Genomic DNA, 18,847 nt, shown 5'->3' on the forward strand with positions numbered 1-18,847 from the left:
CAAGGTATGGAACCCTTCCATAAGTCCACGAAGCAACTCCTTGTGCCTTCCAATGGTGGCTCCTTGGGAGGAGAGGGTATTGCGGAGCTGGTCCAAGTCTGCTGGGTCAGTCATGGCCAGTTCGTACTATCAGGTTTCAGGTATGACCCAGATGCAGACAGTGTTGAAGAAACAAGTTTATTTCTAGTACGGGGCAGGCAAACAAACGCTGGTAGCTTTCAAGAAACAAAACGAACTGGCAACATACAGAGAACACATGTACAAATACACTGGGGATAATGGGGAAAATGGGCGACACCTTGAGGGGGGTGGAGACAATCACAAAGACAGGTGAAACAGATCAGGGTGTAACAATGTACAGTAGTAGAAATATTAGAATGAGCGGTCACGAGAATACAGTATTTAAATAGTGTGAAACAGAGTGTCCAGTCATTTACTTTCTCTATAACGGGGTGAATCAGCTTTAATATTGCAAATAGATTGTGGCTTCTATCAATGTAATTGTCAGCATATGTAATCCCCCATATATTTTTTATAAATATTATTTTAAATATGTTATTTTTTAAATATATTTTCCTTTATTATTTTCCCCTTACCCTACCACTAAACTAATGGTCAACAACACTTAGGCTTCTACTTCCAGCTCTGACGCACCTGTACTGTCTCCATCTGTTGGACGGTAGCAGAGTTAGTCCGTGGCTTGGGGGGGGCCAAGCTGAATTTCTTCAGCCGCCTGAGGTACAAACAACAATACAATCAAAGGTAAAATAATCCCTCGGTGTGACCATATCATGCCAAACAAGGATGCTGATAAAGCTGAGAAATACAAATGAATATAATTTATCTTGGCAACATATGAACGTAAAGCATGTATTACACACAGCAAGAGGATATGCACTGTAGCAGAACCTTTGAGACATGTGAAACATCAGATTAATTTATTTAGTCAACATTGTACTATAGTAATTTTGTAACAAAAACATGTTTATAATGGAACAAAACAACAGTATTGATGAATGATATGACCACATTATTATAATAAATCCATGTAAAAACAACAAATATTTGATATATTACAGTATGTTAATATATGTACAGATGACATGGTAGAACATGTACAGCATTTCCAAATCCAACTAAACTATTGTCATGACAGCAATATTAGTTTGTTTGTAAATTAATTTGTGTTAAGCACAATAAAGTTTTGTTTTTTATTTCAAAATAGATCAGATAATGTCGCATGAAATGTTGTCCATTCTCCAACACACAGTGCCTTGAAAAAGTATTCATCCCCCTTGGCGTTTTTCCTATTTTGTTGCATTACAACCTGGACATACACAAAATAGTCCAAATTGGTGAAGTGAAAAAAAAGGCTTGTTTCAAAAAAAATTGGAAAAAAGAATTGGAAAAAGATTTTGAAAAACGGAAAAGTGGTGTGTGCATATGTATTCACCCCCTTTGCGATGAAGCCCATAAATAAGATCTGGTGCAACCAATTACCTTCAGAAGTCACATAATTAGTAAAATAAAGTCCACCTGTGTGTAATCTAAGTGGCACATGATCTGTCACATGATCTCAGAATATATACACCTGTTCTGAAAGGCCCCAGAGTCTGCAACACCACTAAGCAAGCGGCACCATGAAGACCAATGAGCTCTCCAAACAGGTCAGGGACAAAGTTGTGGAGAAGTACAGATCAGGGTTGGGTTAAAAAAAATTATCAGAAACTTTGAACATCCCACGGCACCACAACAAACCTGCCAAAAGAGGGCCGCCCACCAAACTCACAGACCAGGCAAGGAGGGCATTAATCAGAGAGGCAACAAAGAGACCAAAGATAACCCTGGAGGAGCTGCAAAGCTCCACAACGGAGATTGGAGTATCTGTCCATAGGACCACTTTAAGCCGTACACTCCACAGAGCTGGGCTTTACGGAAGAGTGGCCAGAAAAAAGCATTGCTTAAAGAAAAAAATAAGCAAACACATTTAGTGTTCGCCAAAAGGCATGTGGAGACTCCCCAAACATATGGAAAAAGGTACTCTGGTCAGATGAGACTAAAATTGAGCTTTTTGGCCATCAAGGAAAATGTCTGGCGCAAACCCAACACCTCATCACCCCGAGAACACTATCCCCATGAAGCATGGTGGTGGCAGCATCATGCTGTGGGGATGTTTTTCATCAGCAGGGACTGAGAAACTGGTCAGAATTGAAGGAATGATGCTAAATACAGGGAAATTCTTGAGGGGAAACTTGTTTCAGTCTTCCAGAGATTTGAGACTGGGACAGAGATTCCCTTTCCAGCAGGACAATGACAATAAGCATACTGCTAAAGCAACACTCGAGTGGTTTAAGGGGAAACATTTAAATGTCTTGGAATGGCCTAGTCAAAGCCCAGACCTCAATCCAATTGAGAATCTGTGGTATGAGTTAAAGATTGCTGTACACCAGCGGAACCCATCCAATTTGAAGGAGCTAGAGCAGTTTTGCCTTGAAGAATGGGCACAAATCCCAGTGGCTAGATGTGCCAAGCTTATAGAGACATACCCCAAAAGACTTGCAGCTGTAATTGCTGCAAAAGGTGCCTCTACAAAGTATTGACTTTGGGGGGGTGAATAGTTATGCATGCTCAAGTTTTCTGTTTTTTTGTCTTATTTCTTGTTTGTTTCACAATAAAAAATATTTTGCATCTTCAAAGTGGTAGGCATGTAAATCAAATGATACAAAGCCCCCCAAAAAATCTATTTTAATTCCAGGTTGTAAGGCAAGAAAATATGAAAAATGCCAAGGGGGGGTGAATATTTTCGCAAGCCACTGTACACTATATCATATAGAACAGCGATACTAGCAAGAGCAGCAATAAAGGGAAATAGACAAATGCAAAAAGCTTGGTCATGTAACAAAAAGCTAAAGTATAACGTTATAGACTTTTTTTAAATAGCCTATTTCTACATGAATAAGAATGAACATGAAATATTAGCAGCCAAGGATAAATGGAAGGCATTGTAGTTACAGTATATATTGCACAAGAATAAAACAGATTTTTTTAGAATGAGGTCAAAATGGTGAAGAAAATAGATCCAGTAGAGACATGCATCTCTATTCACAGTACTGACCAATCACCATTGGGACAGTGAAGCTATTATCAAAGCACAATCTGATAGATTAGATATTTGAATAATGATGGATGACAGTTATAAAAAGGCAGGAGTATACTTATGACCACAGTGATTCAGTTAGCTCATCTAGAGGTTGTAACAGCAGTAGATATTAGAACTAAGTAGCTAACTAATGACAGCATGCAGAGGAAGGGATCCGAAAGGGAAAGCAATCTAGGAATTGTTCAACGGTTGTTGCTTTGAGATCCACCATATTCTGTACCCTCCCTCTTTTACTGAACCTACTTTTAGAAGTACTTCCGTAACAAATAAATATTTCAAGTGCAAAAAAGGCAGCAGAACTCCAGCAGAACATGATGGCAGATAAATGTAGTACAGTTGACGCAATGAGCCAAGCCAACCTCACTATTGAAAGTAATTTCTTCAAACCATGTCCTAGTGCAATCATTCAAAACATACAGTAGCCTCCGCCCCCTGAACACAGCCATGAGGAAACCTCGGCGTCGTCTTGGCTTTTAAACACAGATAGCTTTGGTACGTGTCCATTTAGGCCTGTATCCTAACTTGGGATGTGTGCATGCAATGCATCTCAAACTTCCAAGCATATCTTTTTGGGGATATTTTTTCACAACGTACAGTATAAGTAATTGACACGATTTCTATTTGGGGCCTGTGATCTTGTCCAGGCCCGGCCAGCCAGGAATGTAGTACCGGGGCAGAGTTCCCTCCATAAGCCTCTCCATCCACAGCCCCAGGCGGTCCAGTTTGTGGTGGATCTGCAGTGTGGCGGTGGAGCGGGACCTGGGCGTAGACCTGCGGGGTGGGTGGTCGTCCCTGGACCCGGACCTAGACCTCTTCCCTCCCCCAGTGGCGCCCCCAGGCCCTTCCTCCTCGGAGGACCCGCCTTCCTCCCCGGTGTAGACAGGCTTGAAGAGGCAGAGGTACTTCTTATGGCCGTTGAGTGCCAGCACATAGCCTGTGTAGTCTATCTTGTGGCGGGCACAGTCATCCTCTTCGGTGTCTATCTGCATGGCGTCCTGGGCAAACTCCAACAGTGTTTCCATCCATGCACTGTGCTTGTCCACGTTCAGGAAGGAAAAGTGCAGAGTCAGGCTCCTGTAGTGGCAAGAGGAGAAGACATGATATGTTGGTAACCCTTTAAACACGTATAAGCATTTATAATGTGAATATAAAAACGGCAGTTGTGTTCACCATACCACTCGCCTATAAATATTAATGTTATAAGCACAGAACATACATCACTCAACGTATGTCTATTTCACCTCAAGCACCAGACCATGTGGGATCATATCCTGCCCTCACCCGGTGAAAGAGTAGACTTCTTTGGCGAACTTGCTGAGTAAGACGTTCTTGGTGGCATCAGTGAGCACCAGTACCACGTTCATGTGGCCTGGTCTCAGCTTCACCAGGTTACTGGTGTATGTGATGTCTGTCAGCTCCGTCACCTCCACAAAGTTCTTCTTCGGTGGGCGACTATAAAATAAAAATAAAAAGCAGAACCACTGAACCACTCCTTTTCATTTATTGAAAGCGAAAGGCAAAATATAATCCCTAAAATATGTCAGATAGTTAAACCAAAACATCATATTTTAGTCACAGCTTGAATATTTTCAATATAGCTTAAAATAAAAAAATGCTGTCATGCCTTGAGGTGCTGCTGCTAACCGGTGACCCATTTTCTGTCTTAGTTCCTTCTTTTGCCTTTGGTTTGGATTTTCCATCTTCACTAGAGTCACTGAAATCCCACAAAGCAGAACGGTAAAGCCTAAACAGTTTCCCTCAAGGTAATGCGTTTGAGTAGCAGAATCACACTGTTCCTCCATTTTACCTGAAGGCCTGAACCACCACAGTGCCAAACAGGATGAATAAGGCAGAGAAGATCAACGACAGGAGGGGCATCATCTCACGCCTGCAGAAACATATTACACACATTGATTATGTCCTTTTCTCCTTACGTTGTCCGCTCCCAAATACATACCTACAATTTTGAATAAAAGATAACTTACCAATTATTATGAAGAATATCATCAAGGATTTCAGAAATGTAATCATATGCTGTATAGATCCATCGAATAAGAAACATCTGTAAAATATATATACATTTACTGCCTATAATTATACTGTATTATCCATTATATTAAAAACCATTGCAGATTTGGAATGCCATAAAAGAACATTTGATCAAATACCTTATCTCTGGACACAGTACTAATTACTACATCATTACCCTTGCTCTGCCGAGACTTAAGTAGGCCAGCCTTTCTAATGAGGATAATACTGTGGAACTCAATTTACAGAGGCAAACTCATTGTTCAGCTCTGGAAGCATGGCGTCGTAGTTGAGGATGGAGGGGTCTTTCTGCAGCCTCTCCAGCTCATCCAGCAGACGTTGTTTATCCTCATCAGTACCATTCCAACCACCCGCCACCTCCTTGTACAGGACCTTCCCTGCTGGGTTACGACGCTCCAAGATGAACACCTGCCGAGCAAGCGCACCCAGGCAGACACACACATCCACATGAGCTTATAGTATTAGGGAAAGGTGATTTTACCTTGTGATACATTATAACAGAGAGAGAGGATGAGTGGCTGTAGCTCATTACACAGACACTTCTACCATAAGCTCTCAAAAACTGAATTGCAGTCCATATGGCTCTTAAGATAAATCCAAGGAGATCACATTAACAAAGTTCATATTTAATATGGCACTCTACAGTCGCCACTACAGCTATGTTAGCATACACTTACCTGTGGTGGTGGAGGTGTGCTGTCCTTAGTCTTCAGCAGAATATCACACAGTGATTGTTGCAATCTTTGGTAGACGTAGGCAAACCTCACCACCTCCAGAGTGTTGGTAGAGGCAAATGTGAGGAAGGCCTGGTTTCCTATGGTATAGGACTCCTCATCACCAGTGATCAGTAGAACACAGTACCTAAAAGACAGATGTTTGGGAATATGATGCAAAAGTGTAATCGTGTAAACTGGCTGTTCATAAACGGTATGTTTAAAAATAGACATAGACTTGAGCCAAAAAGGAAATAAAAAGCATAAACTTACTTCCTGCGTCGGTGGAACTGCTTCACAGGGCAAAGTTCATCAAACAGTTTCTGGTTCACCAGTCGAGGGACGAGGAGAAACTTGTTGTTCGTTATAAATTCATCAATGATTTGTTTTTTCATCCCTTTAGCCTAGAGGAGAACAACGACACATAGGTATACATGACGTGAAATGCCTTGTCTCTAATCAGCGTCTCTAAATATAATCAATAATATGCCAGTAATACAGATAATATGTCAGTAATACAGATAATATGTCAGTAATACCTCAGATACTACTCAGGTATTCAAATGCTATTTAATTATTCAATAAAACGGTCTGGTGGAAAAGTAAGAGGATCCACAGTAGTCGAGTCTAGTACACCGTCTAGTATCTACCTGTATAATGTCTGCAGGCTTGTCTGTACTCTCCTTAAAGACCAGCATGGTGGGGGCGTAGGTGTTGATGTTGAACTGCTTCAGTAGGTTTGCAGTCTCTGACAGGCCCTGGTCCACGTATCCAAACTGAACATAATCCTTATAGGCGAAAGCAGTCAGCTAAAAAATATAGGAGAAAAAACTAAACTGTAAGCAAGTTTTAGAAAGCTGTTGTCAATGGTCTATGCTCCGGAAGGAAGTAAATAATAGTTAGTCAGAACAGCGCTCTCAGTGGTGGTTAAAACTGATGCCAGATTGACTAATCTAGACCAGGGCAACTCCCGTTCTCGGGGGCCTGATTGGTGTCACACTTTTGCCCCAGCCCCAGCTAACACACCTGACTCCAATAATCAACTAATCATGATCTTCAGTTAAAAATGCAATTAGTTTAAATCAGCTGTGTTTGCTAGGGATGGGGGAGACGTGTGACACCAATCAGGACCCCGAGGACTGGAATTGCCCAGGCCTGATCTGGACAATGGCTTACCTTGTACAAGAGTGGAACTACAGGCACTTGGTCAAACAGAAGCACGTGCGGCTTGTTCTGCTCATGCCAGCTGTTCAGGAATTGAAAGTCGTTCCTGTCTGTAACCTGAAACAGTTTATTTTTTTGTAAACATAATTGCTGAGATGCCAACAATGGTGAGTCAGAAAACAAATCTGACAAAAACATGTAATTTTACCTTCTCAACCAGTCTCTGAGGGAGCAGGTCCTCCACAAACTGCCTCAGGTGCTCCTTCACCACAGCGTAGTGGAAGAAGGTCACTTTCCCGTTGATGACCCCCAGTATGGATGGGGTGCGGTGAGCACCGAGGTGATTGGCCAGACGTCTCTCATAACCAACGTCCACCACACCAATCCCCACACCTAAGACATAACACACCAGTTGAACACAATCAGCCAAACCAAGTTATTTTACCTACTTTAGTTGAATGCACTGATTGTATGTCGCTCGGGATAAGAGTGTCTGCTAAATGACTAGCATGTAATGTAAATGTAGCACACTGTCATGTAGAAGGTGAAGTCGCTGAGTCATTTTCATTTGTATAATGCATTTCAAAATGTTCCTACCCAAGGCTTCCAGCTCCAACACAACCTCTTTCCAGACCGGTTCAATGTGGATACAGCTGAAACACCAGTCGGATGTGATTTTGATCAGGTACGGTCTCTTATAGCTGTCAGGCACCACGTCATTCACATACTGGTTGAAGTGCAGAGCGTACTTGCTGTCGGCAAACTCCCGGTTGCCCTTATTGTTGAATGGGAAGTGGAAGAAGGACTCGTCGAAGTAGAAGTGGTCGTGGCGGTGACCGTAGTGACCATGACCATACGGCTGGGTGTCATCAGTCTGGCCATACCGGTCATAGTTGGTTCTCTTCTCCTCATTGGATAATATCTTAGAGTTTGGGTAGAAAGCAGATGCATATGGTTACCAGAGGGTGGAGCCTTCCCTTCTGAATAATGCATTTACAGTAAACTGCTGAGGTTTTAATGTTGGCAAATATTGGATACTCTCTTACCTCATACGATTTGGTAATCTTGATGAACATATCTTCAGCGCCTTCGTTTTTGTTTTTGTCCGGATGCCTTACAGAAATAAAGGACCATGCATCACTGGCCATGTATTTTTGTAAACAGGGTCAATCGTCTTAATGCTAAATATATCCACTGTGTCCTGACACCCAGAAGAGAAAGGGTCAGTTAAAGATGTTCTTACCATTCCCTAACTAGGCGCTTGTACACTTTCTTGATTTCAGCTTGACTTGCACTTTTGGTCACTCCAAGAATCTTGTATGGGTCTACTTCATTGGCTGTCTCCATTGAGCCACCCAGAAGATGCAGACAGACAACCACTATACCAGGAAATGTCAAAAACATCCTTGTTCTTCTTGCCATGTGTTTTTGTCTGGAAAGCACCAACAAAGACAGTCAGATAGAACATATCTCCCTGATGGGATGTCTAGCTAAGGTTAGGCAAATGAATCTGTATCGGTAAAAGGGAGATTGAATGCCAAAGGGCAACCTATGAAATATACACAGACTAAAATAACCATCTAAACACAGCATTTAGCAGGCAATGGCATTATAATTGCCACATGTGAAGATTTAAAACAGAACACATGCATTACATTGCCATTGACTTGAATCACCACATTGCTATGCAATCAATTTATAATAGAGAGCTTGCTAGCTATCTAGGCTAGCTTGTTGAAAAACATACACGCACCTCAAGAATCTGGTTGGATCAACTGTTCTTCTGTCACATTCATCGAAAATGTCTCTGTCACTGCTTTTCTGCGAATGAAAAGCATGGAAAATGTGTAATTTGAAGCATCATCCGAGTTCTCTAACGTTATCTCTCCTCCGTAAATGATAACCTGCTGGGACTGCATCCAGTGTGAAGGAGGGACCAGAATACACCGACAAGCATTGTGGGAATTGGAGTCTATTACAATCCATCAATCACGAAGATGTGTGATGTAAACAAGGAAGTCGGTGGTGAAATAGAAAGGTTTAAGTCTGTGAGGAGATCACACGGAGCAGGTAAATATATATTTATCACCACTATTTAGTGTGTTATTTGTATTCTAATTTACAACTGTATACTAGATGTATACAGTTAAATATGTATACATATTCTGTATTTTGAAACTCAGCTCAAGACTTCCGTGTAACATTACTTTAGCCCTGGTCAATGTCGTTTCATTATGTAGCTAGCTAGCCTGTTTGCGAATGGTACAGAACGTTTAAATGGACTTTTCTAATGAGTTTAATTGAGGAACAACTGCTAAAAATGTGCTCAAAGTACGTGTTGGACCCATTAATGTGTCTATAATCATAACGTTTGAATTAATTATATTTCTATGTCCATAATACCATATTTAGATGGTTATAGAAAGGCAGGTACTAACTAGTCCAATAATGGACTAAAGGACCTAACGTTACTCATTAGTACAAGGACCTTACATGTTCAGTTTAGAGGCGAATTGGCTCTGACAACCAAAACAGACAAATACTCCATCTAAACATGAATCGATTCTCAATTGCGGTACTGTTCTAGAAACATAAAACCATCTACTTTCAAATCACATCAAAATATAATATTTCACAAACGCAAAATATAAACTTACTAGCACACTCACACTGTATAAACTGGTTTTAACACGGTATTTTTCAGTGACAACATTGTGAACGTCTTCCATTTACACATAGGCCAACCCCTCTTATTACTCTACAGCTACTCTCTGTTCATCATATATGCATAGTCACTTTAACCATACCTACATGTACATACTAACTCAATAAGCCTGACTAACCAGTGTCTGTATATAGCCTTGCTACTCTTATTTTCAAATGTCTTTTTACTGTTGTTCTATTTCTTTACTTACCTACACACACACATACACTGCTCAAAAAAATAAAGGGAACACTTAAACAACACAATGTAACTCCAAGTCAATCACACTTCTGTGAAATGAAACTGTCCACTTAGGAAGCAACACTGATTGACAATACATTTCACATGCTGTTGTGCAAATGGAATAGACAACAGGTGGAAATTATAGGCAATTAGCAAGACACCCCCAATAAAGGAGTGGTTCTGCAGGTGGGGACCACAGACCACTTCTCAGTTCCTATGCTTCCTGGCTGATGTTTTGGTCACTTTTGAATGCTGGCGGTGCTTTCACTCTAGTGATAGCATGAGACGGAGTCTACAACCCACACAAGTGGCTCAGGTAGTGCAGCTCATCCAGGATGGCACATCAATGCGAGCTGTGGCAAGAAGGTTTGCTGTGTCTGTCAGCGTAGTGTCCAGAGCATGGAGGCGCTACCAGGAGACAGGCCAGTACATCAGGAGACGTGGAGGAGGCCGTAGGAGGGCAACAACCCAGCAGCAGGACCGCTACCTCCGCCTTTGTGCAAGGAGGAGCACTGCCAGAGCCCTGCAAAATGACCTCCAGCAGGCCACAAATGTGCATGTGTCTGCTCAAACGGTCAGAAACACACTCCATGGGGGTGATATGAGGGCCCGACGTCCACAGGTGGGGGTTGTGCTTACAGCCCAACACCGCGCAGGACGTTTGGCATTTGCCAGAGAACACCAAGATTGGCAAATTCGCCACTGGCGCCCTGTGCTCTTCACAGATGAAAGCAGGTTCACACTGAGCACGTGACAGACGTGACAGAGTCTGGAGACGCCGTGGAGAACGTTCTGCTGCCTGCAACATCCTCCAGCATGACCGGTTTGGCGGTGGGTCAGTCATGGTGTGGGGTGGCATTTCTTTGGGGGGGCCACACAGCCCTCCATGTGCTCGCCAGAGGCAGCCTGACTGCCATTAGGTACCGAGATGATATCCTCAGACCCCTTGTAAGACCATATGCTGGTGCGGTTGGCCCTGGGTTCCTCCTAATGCAAGACAATGCTAGACCTCATGTTGCTGGAGTGTGTCAGCAGTTCCTGCAAGAGGAAGGCATTGATGCTATGGACTGGCCCGCCCGTTCCCCAGACCTGAATCCAATTGAGCACATCTGGGACATCATGTCTCGCTCCATCCACCAATGCCACGTTGCACCACAGACTGTCCAGGAGTTGGCGGATGCTTTAGTCCAGGTCTGGGAGGAGATCCCTCAGGAGACCATCCGCCACCTCATCAGGAGCATGCCCAGGCGTTGTAGGGAGGTCATACAGGCACGCGGAGGCCACACACACTACTGAGCCTCATTTTGACTTGTTTTAAGGACATTACATCAAAGTTGGATTAGCCTGTAGTGTGGTTTTCCACAATAATTTTGTGTGTGACCCCAAATCCAGACCTCCATGGGTTGATAAATTGGATTTCCATTGATTCTTTTTGCGTGATTTTTTTGTCAGCACATTGAACTATGTAAAGAAAAAAGTATTTAATAAGATTATTTATTTCATTCAGTTCTAGGATGTGTTGTTTAAGTGTTCCCTTTATTTTTTTGAGCAGTATACATACATACATACACACACACACACACACACACACAACTTTTTTTTCACAGTATTGGTTAGAGCCTGTAAGTAAGCATTTCACTGTAAGGTCTACACCTGTTGTATTCGGCGCACGTGACAAATAAACTTTGATTTGATTAGGTGTTTGGAGACTCAATAGCTATTGGCTCTGTCTTCCGTCTGTTTTCCATGAACAAGCACTGTAACATGGAAATATGGCCATGTGAGAACCCCAACCCTAGAAAGCTATTTAAAAAAAATTAATTGTATTCTTTAATTTTGAATTCTTCAATTTTTTTAATTTAAAGATGCTTTTCTTATGTTTCCAAAACCATCCTGCAAGACATGCGTTTTAACATTCAGAACGAGCGTTGGGGCTCTTAACAAAACGACTTCGGCTAGAAGATACTATCGTCAATAGGCGCTAAAGGTAGTTAGCGACTATGAATGTCTTAGGCAGGTACATTTTCACAGTTTTTCACAAGGCAGCCAGTTCGATTCCTGGGTCTGCCGGGGAATAAATAAGTGAGAAGTGAGTTTGCACCCGCATTATAGAAATCCTAGATCCCATCTCCTGCCATTGTGCCCTTAAGCAAGGCCGTTAACCCCCACAACTGATCAACGGGCCCCACAGTATGGCTGCCCTCTGCTCTAACCTCTCCAACTTATGTTTGTGTGTCTTTCGGAAGGTTTGGGATAACGCGGAAGTCGAATTTCCTTTTAACCTTGTGTACAATTGAACAATAAAGTGATCTTTGTCTTCTCTGCCTGTTTGCTGTTTGTATTGCTCATTAATATTTCGTATTACTGGGATTGTCTTTGTAACTACCATGTAAATACATACATTTTTAGGAGCACTTATGGAAGTGGCACTGGTTTGGTCATTTCTCTTCTCTGCCACATAATCATTGCAGAGCTCCTGTTTCATGCCTCATATAAGCCTACAGAATGGAGGAGAGACACAAAAGGATTCTCCAACGCAATAGGGTCAATCTCGTGAGAGACCTGAACCCATCAGATATGTATGATGGACTTCTGTCAAAAGGAATCTTTACTCAAGACATGATCGACGAGATAAAGGTAAGGTGTGACACTATTCTTCTTGACTATTATTGTCTGTCTTGCAAGAATCCCGATTCATGATAGACATCATCATGATTAGGCTATCCTCATTCCCATGCTTTTGCACACAGCAAAGTCTGGAATTCTAATCAAGTATCATATGCTACTTTCAGTTCTCACAAGCCCATGCCTTGTTCCTCAATTTCAGAGATCAGGAACCAGACGAGACCAAGCCAGACAGTTGGTTCGAGACCTGGAGACTCGTGGGAGTCGGGCATTCCCAGCTTTAATAGAGTGCCTTCGTGAGAAAGGGCAGCACAGCCTACCAGATCTCCTGTTGGCGGGGGAACCACAGAGCCAGCCTCTACCTCTGCCTGTCCATGTCCGGCCAGTCGTTAGGCCTTTGCCAGTTTGTAAGTATGCCTATGTGGTTTAATATAATCTGTGATTCACTGCAATGTCGGTCCATACTACTGAAATGTTCATATTTGCTTTGGATTTTGCTCTATTTTGACAGACTCTCATATGGACACTGTGGTAAGCCCTGTCTATCCAAGTCAACCAGTTAGGCCTTTGCCTATTACCCCTGTCTATCCAAGTCAACCAGTTAGGCCTTTGCCTACGCCTACCACTCCCAGTTTATGTAAGTGATCACAACAATTTTCTGTAAGTACTTTGACATATGTCTCTGAATATTCAAGTATAAAAGTGGTGATGTTTATTACAGCCCCTGAAAGGGAGTTTGGAAAACCCAGGGCACCAGGAAGAGTTAGACGTGACAGCAGTATTCAGGTAAGTTATCTTGCCTTTTGGCTCTATGTACTATAGGCTAAATGTAGCATCCGTTCCCCATTGTGGTTATCGACAGTACTCTCCAGCTGAGTTGTTGTATCTCAATTCTGTTGAATTTAACTACACATATTATGTTATATAAATCCACATACTGTATCTTGCCTCGTCAAGATTGCAACAAGTCTAAATTTGAGTGTAACCAGTTTCCTAATTTTATAGTTTGGATATACTGTGGCATCAATGCATGCTTTTCTTTCATGTTCTCTCAGAGTTATAAGATGGATGCCAGCCCCTGTGGACACTGCCTGATCATAAACAATGTCGATTTTGAGCCTCAGTCAGAGCTGAATAACCGCACAGGGTCCAACATAGACTGCGACAAACTGGAGAGAAGATTTAAATCCCTTAACTTTATTGTCCTTGTCAAGAGAAACCTGAAACAGAAGGTGAGGATTTCCTCAGCTACTCTCCATTATATTTATTAATGTTTAAATTATATACTGGCCTAATGATCTAATGCTTACATTAATAACTATATTTCAGCAAATAAGGCAGGAGCTATCAGCTTTGTCCAAGAAGGATCATTCACAATATGATTGTTGTGTGGTGATCATGTTATCACATGGGACGGAGGTAAGAGACTCCTTCTATCCTTTAATCAAATGCATAGAAAGTAGAAGGCTTTGTCTTTCAGGAGATGAATAATGTTATTTCATTGCATCTTTTTTTAGGTAAGTCACAATCGCTTCCCTGGTGCAGTGCATGGAGTGGACGGGCCCAATGTCCCAGTTCAGCTCATCACAAACTACCTCAATGGTCAGAACTGCCCTTCCCTACAGGGCAAGCCCAAGCTCTTCTTCATCCAGGCCTGTGGGGGAGGTAAGACAACTTCGCCTTAGGAGTTTCTTACGCTTAGTGATCACTTAGTACTGCTTATGCAGCACTGTAACAATAGTGTTATAAATGTGTTGTAATACTAGTCTGTACACTGGGTTAAATCTCCAACAGTGGAGGAAATATTTTGGGGAAACCAGTCTCGCTCTGCCAGTCACCACCCCGGATTCACGTTTGAGAAACCTAGAACTGCTGGAGTACAGGCTAGGATACTAATATGTACAGTACCAGTCAAAAGTTTGGACATGCCTGATCATTCAAGGGTTTTTCTTTATTTGTACTATTTTCTACAAAGTAAAGACATCAAAACTATGAAATAGCACATATGGAGTAACCAAAAAGTGTTAAACAAATCTAAATATATTTTATATTTGAGATTGTTCAAAGTAGCCACCCTTTGCCTTGATGAGAGCTTTGCACACTTTTGACATTTTGACATTCTCTCAACCAGCTTCACCTGAAATGCTTTTCCAACAGTTTTGAAGGAGTTCCCACATATGCTGAGCACTTGTTGGCTGCTTTTCCTTCAATCTGCGGTCCAACTCATCCCAAACCATCTCAGTTGGGTTGAGGTCGGGTGATTGTGGAGGCCAGGTCATCTGACACAGCACTCAATCGCTCTCCTTCTTGGTCAAATAGCCCTTACACTGACAGTGTCACCAGCAAATCACCCCCACACCACCTCCTCCATGCTTCAAGGTGCAAACCACACATGCAGAGATCTTCCGTTCACCTACTCTGCGTCTCACAAAGACCTTATAAACGTATCCTCTGCAGCAGAGGTAACTCTGGGTCTTCCTTTCCTGTGGCGGGCCTCATGAGAGCCAGTTTCATCATAGTGCTTGATGGCTTTGGGACTGCGCTTGAAAAAACGTTGAAAGTTCTTGAAATTTTCCTGGATTGACTGAACTTCATGCTGTTTCTCTTTGCTTATTTGAGCTGTTCTTGCCATAATATGGACTTGGTCTTTTACCAAATAGGGCTATTTTCTGTTGGCTCAAACTAATTGGATCAAAGGCATTAACTTCTTATGGATGGTGGCAGTATTGAGTAGCTTGGATGACTGACGTGCCCAGAGTAAACTGCCTGCTACTCACTCCCAGAAACTAAGATATGCATATTATTAGTAGATTTGGCTAGAAAACACTCTGAAGTTTCTAAAACTGTTTGAATGATGTCTGTGAGTATAACAGAACTCATATGGTTGGCATAAACCTGAGAAAATATTCAAACAGGAAGTGGTTTGTAGTTTTTCAAGTGATTGCCTATCCAAACTACAGTGTCTGTGGGGTCATTTTGCACTTCCTAAGGCTTCCACTAGATGTCAACAATCTTTAGAACCTTGTTTGAGGCTTCTACTGTGAAGTGGGGGAGAATAAGAGCTCATTGCGTGAGAGGACTGCCAGCAGGGCATGAGCCTCAGCCATGCGTGCTCACGTGAGAGGAAGCTCAGTTCCATTGCATTTCTGAAGACAAAGGATTTCTCCGGTTGAAACTTTATTGCAGATTTATGATAAAAACATCCTAAAGATTGATTCTATACATCGTTTGACATGTTTCTACGAACTGTAATGGAAGAGGAGGTTTATCTAAAGTTCCATGCATAACACTTTCATCAACATTTATGATGAGTATTTCTGTAAATTGATGCAAAATCACCGGATGTTTTGGAGGCAAAACATTACTGAACATAACGCGCCAATGTAAACTGAGATTTTTGTATATAAATATGAACTTTATTGAACACAACATACATGTATTGTGTAACATGAAGTCCTATGAGTGTCATCTGATGAAGATCATCAAAGGTTAGTGATTAATTTTATCTCTATTTCTGATTTTTGTGACTCCTCTCTTTGGCTGGAAAATGGCTGTGTTTTTTTGTGTATAGGCGCTGACGTTACATAATCATATGGTTTGCTTTCGGCGTAAAGCCTTTTTGAAATCAGACACTGGCTGGATTAACAAGAAGTAAAGCTTTAAAATGGTGTATAATACTTGTATGTTTGAGGAATTTTAATTATGAGATTTTTGTTGTTTTGAATTTGGCGCCCTGCACTTTCACTGGCTGTTGTCATATCGATCCCGCTAACGGGATTCCAGCCATAAGAAGTTTTAAGAAGGAAAGAAATTCCACAAATTAACTTTAAACACACACACCTGTTTACCTCATGAAGCTGGTTGAGAGATTGCCAAGAGTGTAAAGCTGTCATCAAGGGAACAGGTGGCTATTTGAAGAATCTCAAATGTAAAATATATTTTGATTTGTTTAACACTTTTTTTGGGGGGGTTACTACATGATTCCATATGTGGTATTTCATAGTTTTGATGTCTTCACTATTATTGTACAATGTAGAAAATAGTAAAAATAAAGAAACTCTGGAAGGAGTAGCTGTGTCAACTTTTGACTGGTACTGTTGATGGGATGTTACTATGTCTATTACGTTCATGATCTATATCTCTAATAAAGATCATACATTTGATATAACTTGTATAATGTTCTATGCGTTGTGGTCTGGCAGGTGAGAGAGACACAGGCTTTGAGGTGACTCCTGACGAGGATAAGCCTTGTATTGGAGGAACAGATGACCAGACGGACGCCATGCCCATGTCCTCTAGCAGTGACTCTCTGAGCACTCCGTCTGATGAGCCAGACAGTAGGGCCACACTGCCCACACCTAGCGACATACTGGTGTCCTACTCCACCTTCCCAGGTGTGTGTGTGTGTGGGGGGGGTGTTGCTCTCAAATACAATACTTATTTGTGGTGATCAATCGCAAGAAAGTGTCATTAGTATGCCTGTCGCCCTGATGGCTGTTTGTCTGTGTGACTTGAACAGGTTACGTCTCCTGGAGAGATACACAAGCTGGCTCCTGGTATGTAGAAACACTGGATAACATCTTAGAAGACAATGCTGCCGCTAATGACCTGGTCACCATGTTAATGATGGTGAGTTTGTTGTTTTTAATATTGTAAAAAAAAAAAAGACAATACAGTTAATTTATAGTTTTTAAAAAAAAATGGTATTTTTATTTTGAACGGCAGTAAGGATATTCTCTTATGAAGCTATCAATGTTTTTGTTTGTGGTCAGGTAAACCATGAAGTTTCACAAAACTCAGCCAAAGGCCTATACAAACAGATGCCTGGTTCCTTTAACTTTCTACGCAAACTTCTCTACTTTCAAGTCCCGCCCTGCCAGAGACCAATCCAGGCATGACGGCACTCTCAGGAAATATGTGTCTCTTCATGTGCCATTAAAAAAAATATCCTCTATCAATGTTTATTTGGATATGTGAACAAAAGGACCAAGATTGGAATTGTATGTTTGTTCTTTTAAAATGTTCTTTCTTTTCTTGTTTTTACACTCAATGTTTTCTCTTACAAGATTGTCACAAAGATGTTGCAATCAAAAACATTGTAATCAGTAAAAAACAATGGTTTTCCTTGAAGCGCTCTGCAAAATATGAATCGGTACTGCACCCTCTACAACCACTGTGATTATTATTTGACCCTGCTGGTCATCTATGAACATTTGAACAACGATTTGGCCTTAATGGCCATGTCCTCTTATCTCCACCTGGCACAGCTAGACGAGGACTGGCCTACCCCACAGAGGCTGGTTGCTAGCTAGGTTTCTTTCTATGTTCCTGCCTTTCTAGGGAGTTTTTCCTAGCCACCGTGCTTCTGCATTTCTTGCTGTTTGGGGTTTAGGCTGGGTTTCTGTATAACCACTTTCTGCTGATGTAAAAAGGACTTTATAAATACATTTGATTTGATTTGATTTGACGACCTTTACTTTTAGCCAGAACATCAATTGTTTATAATATGTTGTTTTCATCTTGAGTGATTTAGTTTTAGGTGAATGGGTGTTTAGTGAATGGGTATTAATGTACTATAGCTGAACGTTGTGATGTCCAAATGTAATTGTGTAATGCTCTCTTCTGGTTGTCTTTCTACACATTTTTTTTAATTTGAAGGTTACCGTTGCATTCACTCAATTTAATGAGATACTGTAGAGTTGACTGACTCACTATGTCTGTAGCCTTAGTCAATTGTCATTTTTAGCTCAGTTGTCCATTGCCCGAATCTAACGATGCAAACGCTAGAATCTATCATTGGAGTATCTTGGCTGGAAGCCATGCACATTTGGCTGCACTAGAGGAGAGAGCTTCTTGGGGAAAGAATTCACACCTAGATATAAATATAGTACTGCCAATGTCTCTATTACATTTGAATACTTCACACAGTAGAAGTTGAAGGATATAATGGTAAGTGTCCATTAGATGGAGTCTGTGAGTCAGATGTTGAGGATTTGGTCTGTGTACATACCATACACAGACCAAATCCTCAGCATCTGACTCTATGACACCAAACAGTGTTTCCCGATCTGTGGTCCACAATACATAAAAACCCATCTGTAATGGTGGATGATTTTCATTTATATTCCAAATCACACCATTGTGGATTGAGTCCCGCAACACAAATAATCCTTTGTGATTCTTGAATCC

The 18,847-nt window shown here is 41.6% G+C and overlaps 2 protein-coding genes across 3 annotated transcripts; one reads left to right on the top strand and one right to left on the bottom strand.

The window, feature by feature from the left end:
* Nucleotides 1-3,048: 3,048 nt before the first annotated feature.
* LOC115167972 (dnaJ homolog subfamily C member 16) lies at nt 3,049-9,013 on the bottom strand. The gene is made up of 15 exons (XM_029722769.1): nt 8,840-9,013; nt 8,330-8,518; nt 8,133-8,199; nt 7,684-8,008; nt 7,295-7,479; nt 7,099-7,203; nt 6,573-6,731; nt 6,196-6,326; nt 5,887-6,070; nt 5,435-5,617; nt 5,146-5,222; nt 4,968-5,048; nt 4,785-4,874; nt 4,442-4,612; nt 3,049-4,234 (listed from the first exon to the last, which is right to left on the bottom strand). Exons 2-15 carry the CDS (start codon nt 8,506-8,508, stop codon nt 3,778-3,780), a joined length of 2,394 nt encoding a protein of 797 aa, XP_029578629.1. The 5' UTR covers nt 8,509-8,518; nt 8,840-9,013; the 3' UTR covers nt 3,049-3,777.
* Nucleotides 9,014-9,071: 58 nt separating this feature from the next.
* LOC115167973 (caspase-9) lies at nt 9,072-18,280 on the top strand. Of its 2 annotated transcripts, none has more exons than XM_029722770.1 (11): nt 9,072-9,156; nt 12,505-12,670; nt 12,861-13,065; nt 13,170-13,295; nt 13,380-13,444; nt 13,714-13,890; nt 13,988-14,077; nt 14,176-14,323; nt 16,861-17,052; nt 17,178-17,287; nt 17,431-18,279. In XM_029722770.1, exons 2-11 carry the CDS (start codon nt 12,539-12,541, stop codon nt 17,554-17,556), a joined length of 1,371 nt encoding a protein of 456 aa, XP_029578630.1. In that variant the 5' UTR covers nt 9,072-9,156; nt 12,505-12,538; the 3' UTR covers nt 17,557-18,279. The 2 variants fall into 2 exon arrangements, with proteins under 2 accessions (XP_029578630.1, XP_029578631.1); XM_029722771.1 differs by having other exon boundaries at nt 9,108-9,156; nt 12,443-12,670; nt 17,431-18,280.
* Nucleotides 18,281-18,847: the final 567 nt, after the last annotated feature.

This window comes from Salmo trutta, chromosome 30, assembly GCF_901001165.1.
Source record: "Salmo trutta chromosome 30, fSalTru1.1, whole genome shotgun sequence".
NCBI classification, from domain to species: domain Eukaryota; kingdom Metazoa; phylum Chordata; class Actinopteri; order Salmoniformes; family Salmonidae; genus Salmo; species Salmo trutta.

Excerpts from the sequence above, each read along its gene's own strand:
- LOC115167972 (XM_029722769.1), bottom strand. The coding sequence starts at position 8,508 with ATGGCAAGAAGAACAAGGATGTTTTTGACATTTCCTGGTATAGTGGTT. Across the intron at positions 6,327-6,572 it reads AGCCTGCAGACATTATACAG|GCTAAAGGGATGAAAAAACA; the intron begins GTAGATACTAGA and ends GTTCTCCTCTAG. Across the intron at positions 6,071-6,195 it reads CAGTTCCACCGACGCAGGAA|GTACTGTGTTCTACTGATCA; the intron begins GTAAGTTTATGC and ends TCTGTCTTTTAG.
- LOC115167973 (XM_029722770.1), top strand. The coding sequence starts at position 12,539 with ATGGAGGAGAGACACAAAAGGATTCTCCAACGCAATAGGGTCAATCTC. Across the intron at positions 13,066-13,169 it reads CGTTAGGCCTTTGCCAGTTT|ACTCTCATATGGACACTGTG; the intron begins GTAAGTATGCCT and ends CTATTTTGACAG. Across the intron at positions 14,324-16,860 it reads CATCCAGGCCTGTGGGGGAG|GTGAGAGAGACACAGGCTTT; the intron begins GTAAGACAACTT and ends GTGGTCTGGCAG.